Here is a 7,268-nt window from a genome sequence, read left to right on the forward strand (position 1 = left end):
TTGAACTACGAACCGGAAGTTCGGGTTGAAAGCTGGTGTAAAGGGGGGGAAATAGGGCTGCTCAGCTTGACTTTTCTAGCACCCTCGAGGCTGCCGAAGGTTTCTTCCTTTTCCTTAGGCGAGGGGAAGCCGCCGTTCCTGCCCTGAGTAGGCCGTTACCCCGCTGCTTCCTTCACACCTGCTCGGTTTGGGCTGGAAGTCTCGGAACGCCCGGGTTCTTAAGGGTGCCGCGAAAGACTACGGCTCCCATGAGGCTTCGCGAGGGGCGCCTACGGGTGCCTGACGGGGTCAGTCCCTGAGTTCTGACTCCTGGCGTTCATCTTCGCGGCCAGCGTGCCTGCCGGCTGGAAGGATGGGCGATGAAGAGGAGGAGAGGAAGAAGCCGCGGGTGCTGCAGATGGTGAGACCCCCCCCCTTCCTCTCTTTTGACCAGGGCTCCTGCTTTGTGCCTTTTTTTAAGGACAGGCTGAAGTCCACTCGATAAAGCTTTTTTTTTTTAAATCAATTTTCAGTTGTCATCGTGATTTTAAACCAATTTGATATTTAAGAAGTTTTAAAATCCACCCTGCCTTTTATAGATTTAATCATATTAGTTATACTGCGTCCTCCGTGATAGCGTAATCCCTCTGAAAAGCAGCTCCAGGTTCTGGTTGAGAAGGCTGCATAATGCCTGCTGGCTTTTCTGCTTAAACGTCCATGGCTAAATCTCAGCTCTTGCTTCTCTCCCACCCTCCTGACAACGGGGATCAGTCAGTTTGGACTCAGAATTTTGTATAAACCAATCTGGGGAGGGTTTTTTTGTTTTTTGTTTTGGAGAGGGAATGAAATACAGTGGTGCCTTGCTAGACGATGATAATCCATTCCACTGAAATCGCTGTTTAGCGAAATCATCGTCTAGCAAAAAGCATTTCCCCATTGGAATGCATTGAAACCTGTTTAATGCATTCCAATGGGGAAGAATCGTTGTTGTCTAGCGAAGATCGGCCATAGGAAAGCCGCTTTGCGAACCGCCAGTCAGCTGTTTAAATCGCTGTCTTGCGAAGCTTAGATCCCGAAAACACCCGTTTTGTGAGCGCAGAGGGAGCTGTCAAAATCGTTGTCTAGCAAAAATCAGTTTGCGAAGCAGGGACCAAACATTGTCCAGCGAAATTCCCCCATAGGAATCACTGTTTTACGGATCGCTATAGCGATCGCAAAAAGTCAATGTCTAGCGAAAAAACTGTCATGCGGGGTAACTGTCTAGCGAGGTGCCACTGTAATTAAAATACTGAGTAGAATAATGTTGAGTGGCAGGAGGTCATCCACTCAGTTGACATCTCTCCGCTTCCTCGACCTTCACCAGCGAAGGCTTCTGAGAATCGGGAGCCAAACAACAGCATCTGCAGAAATACAGATTTGCCCAAGCCTGGCTCAGGGGCTTCCGTAGCCACATACCCCCAACAGGAAAAAAACATAGCTGCAAACAGACTCCTTCCTGGGGACGGTAGCCTGAACCTCACCAGTGGGAACGCAGGCTGGAGCATGGGTATTTAATTGGATGCACTACGGCTTCTGGAATTCTTTAGTTAACATGCACCCATGTGGGATTCTGGGAGTCATAACCCAAAAACAGTAATGGTTTGCAGACCTCAGGTTTAGTACTCAACGCACTGTAGTTTCTGGAACTGAAATAGGCATTTGCCTCCTTTAAGCTCTTCCGGTCGCTGATGTTATCTTTTATTTTTGTTACCTCCTGCCCCCTTGCTTTCCCAACAGGTGAGAGCTGAAGGGTCAGATAAGAGCTGTGTCACATTCGTGCTCCATAATGAGGATCACACTCTCGGCAACTCCCTGCGGTACATGATCATGAAAGAGTAAGTGCAGTCCCTGATGTGACCAACCTTGCAACCCTTGTGAGTACAGGCGTGCAACATAGAGCCCACCCAGAGTCAGCTGGGAAGGCGTGCATCGGCTTTTTTTGCAACAGGCTATTAGTCCTGACCTAGTGTTAGAATTGCCTTTCTTTTTAAGACAAAAGCAGGCCAGAATTCAGCAAAATGGTTCTCCCTGATTTCATATCCACGTTTGTCATGAAACAAAGAAGGGGCCTCCCCTTGATTTCACAGAAGGGATTCAAAATATAGAGAGGACTTCAAAGCTCCCGTGAGCACCACCTCCTGACAGTGTTTCCTTCAAGACTCTTATCTACACGGCACGCAGGAATACCCCTTTGATATTACTTTAACTGGGATGTCTCCAAGCTGAGGAATCCTTGGATCTTCTAGATGGATGATGAAAAATTCTAAGTCTTGCCTCAAACTAAGAATCCCAGGATCCCGTAAAATAGAGGCATGGATGTTAAGGGAGCATTAAGCTAGCATAACGAGTATAGGTATCCTTGGAGGTCCTTCTCTCCACCGCCGTGATCCTTTTTTTCTTGTTTCTCTGCAGTCCTGAAGTGGAATTCTGTGGTTACAGCATCACCCATCCTTCTGAAAGCAAAATCAACTTCCGTGTCCAGACGAAAGGTGATGTATCCATCTTGGGTCCTGGAGGGTCCACAGAGTGGGCCTGCTGGCTCTTTCTTTTTGCAAGAGGCATTGTCCTGACTGAGATGTAAGATGGAGAGAGGCGGGTTCTGTAATTTCAGAGTTCTCTCTGTCCCATTAGCAGGTGGGGATGGTTGCCTTCTATCTTAAAGCAAGGATTCTTTTCCCCAAATGTAGCAGTGAAGGGGCTGAGCTTTGGATCAGGGCATTTCCAGGATAAATACCTCCTCTGTTGTAAATTAAGTGACCTTAGGCAAGCGCCTCTCTCTCTCTCCCTCTCTCTCTGCCTGCCTGCCTGCCTCACTTCTTCTCCCTTTCCCACGTGCAGTGCGGGCAGCGATAATGCTGACTTACATTAACAGGATTGTTATAACCATTGCTGCTACATAATGCATGCAAAGTGCTTTGAATATTTGAAATATAATAATTGTGTGCTGTCAAGTTAATTCTGACTTATGATGACCTTTTCCAGAGTTTTCTAGGTAGAGAATACTCAGACGTGTATTCTATACCTAGAATTCCCTTCTATTTGAATATTTGAAAGTGCTGGGCAGGTACTGCAACCCTGTATTTAACACAACCAGTCGCTATAGGTGATTGAGAATTCCATGAAGTGAGTGAGCAGGATGATGGAGGAGGTATGGATCTTTCTATCCTATTTGTTTTTTGTGCCTGCTGCAGAGAAAGGAAAGCCCTCTCCACCATGATCTACAACTTACTCTCCCCTTTCTAGCATAATTAAAATTGTTTGGTAGATTAGTGAGTTTTCCAAGGTGCTCATTTACAAGAAAGAAAGGAGATAATGATGCAACGTGTATGATTGTGGGGGAAGGAGGAATTCTGAGGAGTTCTTGCCGACATCTCTCTCTCTCTCTCTCTCTCTTTCTCTGATAGTCCTTGATCATGCATCACTTGGGCATAGGGGGAAGTATTGATGGGCAAGAAGGTTTTGAATCCTCACAGTTCTGCTTGATCCAGAAATATTTATCTTCCGTGTAGGAGGTGTTCCTGCTGTTGAGACCTTCCAGAAAGGGTTGGAGGAACTTATGGGCGTGTGCCAACATGTGCTGAACACCTTTGAGGTAAGTCTGTACCCTCTCCCTTAGGGTTAGGAATGATTCATATAAGGAGAGGAGTACTTTTGCTTGGAGAAGATGAAAGGGGGGAAAATTTACGTGCTTGGAAATCTTTGAAAGGCTGCTTGGTCTCTTTTGCTCCAACAGAGAGGAAGAAAATAATTCAGTGGACTTGGCAAGGACACAGTTTTTGGCTGCATGTTCAAATACATTTTTAACAGTGCAATAAAAAATCAGAATTCAGTTGTATATTGAACCACTAAAATATGGTGGGGGCAAAAGGAACTAAGGAGAACTTTATTTGTAGATGAAAATGAGGAATTGTTAATAAGTTGTTAGTTTCCCTGTTATTGGCTGTTGTATGAATGGAAAATAAGCACTGGAAAACAGTGGAGGGTTTAAGTGTAGTATGGGTAGGATGTGGTTGATTGGTCTGTTTTTAAAAAAATCAGGCTTGCCAACTGAAAATGGGGAACAGACAGAATAGTAGTATGAATACAAAATCGATGAATTAGCGATTTTTGAATGAACGTGGGGATTCTTTTTTTTAATGCATGCCTGTCTCTAGTGGAGATGTATTAGCTCAGTGGTTTAGAGCTTTGGTAACAGAGCCACGTGGTTGGGAGTTCAATTCCCCCCGGGCCTCCTTGGCAGGGGCTGGACTTGATGGTCTCACAGGGTCCCTTCCAGTTTCTGCAGTTCCAGGGTTCTTTTATCTAAGCCAAGGCCAATCAGCCATCTGATGGGAGGCTATGATTTGCGCCACTGAGTGGAGTTGGGTTAGATGACCTCAGAGGAACCTTAGTTTAAAACTGATGAATCTTAGTACTACAATATATTTGTGAAGCCTTTCACGGCTGGGATCTAATGGTTGTTGTGGGTTTTTCGGGCTCTTTGGCTGTGTTCTGAAGGTTGCTCTTCCTAACGTTGCGCCACTCTCTGTGGCCGGCCTCTTCAGAGGACTGGAGTAGGAACTCTGTCCATGCTCTGTCGGAGTTCCTACTCCAGTCCTCTGAAGAGGCCGGCCACAGAGACTGGCGAAACGTCAGGAAGAACAACCTTCAGAACACGGCCAAAGAGCCCGAAAAACCCACAACCACCTTAGTACTACAGTTTGAGGAGAAAACAAAGAGGCTGTGTGTTCTCATGTGTTCTGGCTTTTCACGCCTCTAAGTTTGTCACGGGTACCTACCTAGGAAACCCTGAAAAGGGTCACCATGAGTCAGAATGGACGTTGATGGCATGCAGTTAGCATTATTATGTATTAGTTGCATTCAAAGAAATGGGTGATGTATCGTTAAAAGTAAATACATATAATAGAAGACCACATGTGGAAACTGCTAATGACACCCTGTAAATGTGAAAAAGAAAATGGACGGAGCTTCTTTTTTCTTCTCCCCACCGATCGCCAACACATGAGTTCATTCTGTACTTCTGCCTTCCTTCACCCGGTGTCCCCCATACTGGCTGGCATGATGGGACTTGTTGTCACAACACATCTGGAGACCACCAGCTGAGAGGGGTTGCTGGATCCATTGGTGGTGGAAATATGTTGTCTTGAAAGCATGAGCCATCTCCTCCGAAGGATTCTGTAGTTGTGTGGGCAGGGCTGGACAAAATGATCTTTGAGTGTCCTTTTAACTTCCTGGTTCTGTGGCCATGGAATCCCTCACGCAGGATCTTTCTTTGTTCTGTTGTAGGCCAGCATAGAAGACTACAAGGGCCAGGAGGATGTGAATATGGAGTAACCCTCAGGGCACCGACATGATGGACATCCTTGTTCATATCACATGGCTGGTTTTGGAATGTGACTTTTGGGGAAAGGTTTTGTTATTATTATTTTTAACAGATTTTGTGGAACTTTTCTAATAAACGCCAGATGACTGAATCATCATTCTGTATTCCTTCTCAGTGCATTTCAGAATTATTTCCCCTCCCACTGCCCTGGGAGTGCTGAGAATTGCTGTTTGATGGTCGAAAAATATACTTTCTCTATTTAACTGTAAAATAAGTGTGTTTGCAAACCAGGTTTGAAATGTTTTGATTTCATTTTTATTTTCTTACCCCAGAGATGATATCAATGGAGCGCTATCCAAAATATTTAATAAGTGCAAAGCAGGATGTTTAATAAATCCAAAGCATGATCGCAGTTTAGTGCTTCTAACAGGACAGTCCATCTTTCAAAACTTTGTTGTGTTAAAAGTGGACATGGATGGGAGAGGAGCGTAGCTTTCTGACAGTTGCAACTTGCCATAAAAAGCGATGCACAAGGCCCTACAAATTGCTTCTCTGGAGGGGATGCTTTGCACCTGTTCTAGGTGCATAAGGATCCAAGTTCAATACTTGGCATATCCAGGTAAGAGCGAAGAAAGACACCCACCTGGGAGACTGGCTAAGAGTCATTGTAAACAATTGTGAACCAGACAGAAAGGTTGTCATCCCTAAAATAGCATGGTCTACAGTGGGGCTTTTAATGAACATAACTGAGTCTCTGAATTCTTGGCGTTTTTTGTTTAATAGGTTTGTTTTTAAAGTGTTAAATGTTTAATTCAGTTAATGTTACTGTTATAGCTTAATTGTTACTATGTAGTGTATTGTGTATTTATTTTTACTTTTAAGTACAATAACAGTGAATATATTTGCACACAGAAAATCCAGGTTAGGCCTAGCTGCATTCACGCTTCCTGTTCCTGCCCCAATGCTAGCTGGAAGCTTTCTTTCTGAGTGGGTAGTTTGGGCAAAGCTGGGCTTAGCTCAGCCTCCAAGCGTAAAAATTTTGATTTTTTTTTCCTCCCAGGTGTTTAAAAGATGTCTGTAAGGTAGGCAGAACTCCCAGGAATGGAGAATTGTGGGATTTGTAGTCCGCAAAATCAAAACAAATCCTAACTCCATTGCCACCTATGCAGAGCACTATACAGTGTAGTCTGTCCCTTATATATTAGCCTCAGGTGATTGTCTGTACAATATCTGTGTTCTCCGGAGACTCACGTGAGACCAGCAAATCAAGTAGAAGTATTAAGTATTTAGTAGATTCCCAAGATCACCCGTCCATAACTTCACTTTGCTATTAATAAGAGCTCCATACCTTTCATGCATGCTTTATTCACACTGAGAGAAGGGCCAGGCTTTGAATGTCACTTTTTTTTAACACAACAGTTCTTTCCCCTGCTGATTGACAGATATTGTCCCAGGGATGAGTTGGCGACAGGATTTGCTTGCTTTGAATGTTGTTGTGTCGGGAAGGAAGTGATCCTGAGGGTTTCTTAAATCCTTCCCTCTGGTTTCTTCGGTGCCTTAACATATACCAGCAATGGAGAGAGGGAGGAGGCAGCCTCGGTGACCCAGTGGAAGGTGAAGGCAGAGCCCATGGGCCGAGCTACATGGTGATTCCTCCAGCCCGTTGCGTGCATCTGGGTGGAGAGCCAAGGAGGATCTTTCCTTGGGGGTTAACCACGTTGGGGGGCTATCTGGAAGTCACAGGCAGGGCTGAAGTTGGCATGGTGGGGCAGAGCCAAGAGTAGGCAGGCCTGCTCCACTATACATACTCTGTCACCCTGAGGTCTCTTACTAGGTAAGGAACAGATTACTTGGGTGGAGAGTGGAACCAGTTATTTGCAGCGGGTTTTTGAAATCATCCTTGAGAATGACCTATGGGCAGGCTGGG

General features: G+C 45.1%; 1 protein-coding gene across 1 annotated transcript; it reads left to right on the top strand.

Moving 5' to 3' along the window:
- Positions 1 to 33: 33 nt before the first annotated feature.
- LOC110088396 (DNA-directed RNA polymerases I and III subunit RPAC2) lies at positions 34 to 5,498 on the top strand. The gene is made up of 5 exons (XM_020810638.3): positions 34 to 400; positions 1,756 to 1,853; positions 2,431 to 2,507; positions 3,528 to 3,610; positions 5,305 to 5,498. The coding sequence occupies exons 1-5, from the start codon at positions 353 to 355 to the stop codon at positions 5,350 to 5,352; spliced, it is 354 nt and encodes a 117-aa protein (XP_020666297.3). The 5' UTR covers positions 34 to 352; the 3' UTR covers positions 5,353 to 5,498.
- The last annotated feature ends 1,770 nt before the right edge of the window (positions 5,499 to 7,268 follow it).

This window comes from Pogona vitticeps, chromosome 11, assembly GCF_051106095.1.
Source record: "Pogona vitticeps strain Pit_001003342236 chromosome 11, PviZW2.1, whole genome shotgun sequence".
In the NCBI taxonomy this organism is placed as follows: domain Eukaryota; kingdom Metazoa; phylum Chordata; class Lepidosauria; order Squamata; family Agamidae; genus Pogona; species Pogona vitticeps.

Bases quoted from the DNA above. Each gene is read 5' to 3' on its own strand.
- LOC110088396 (XM_020810638.3), top strand. From the start codon at position 353: ATGGGCGATGAAGAGGAGGAGAGGAAGAAGCCGCGGGTGCTGCAGATG. The intron at 401-1,755 runs GTGAGACCCCCC...CTTTCCCAACAG, and splicing joins AGCCGCGGGTGCTGCAGATG to GTGAGAGCTGAAGGGTCAGA. The intron at 1,854-2,430 runs GTAAGTGCAGTC...GTTTCTCTGCAG, and splicing joins CGGTACATGATCATGAAAGA to TCCTGAAGTGGAATTCTGTG.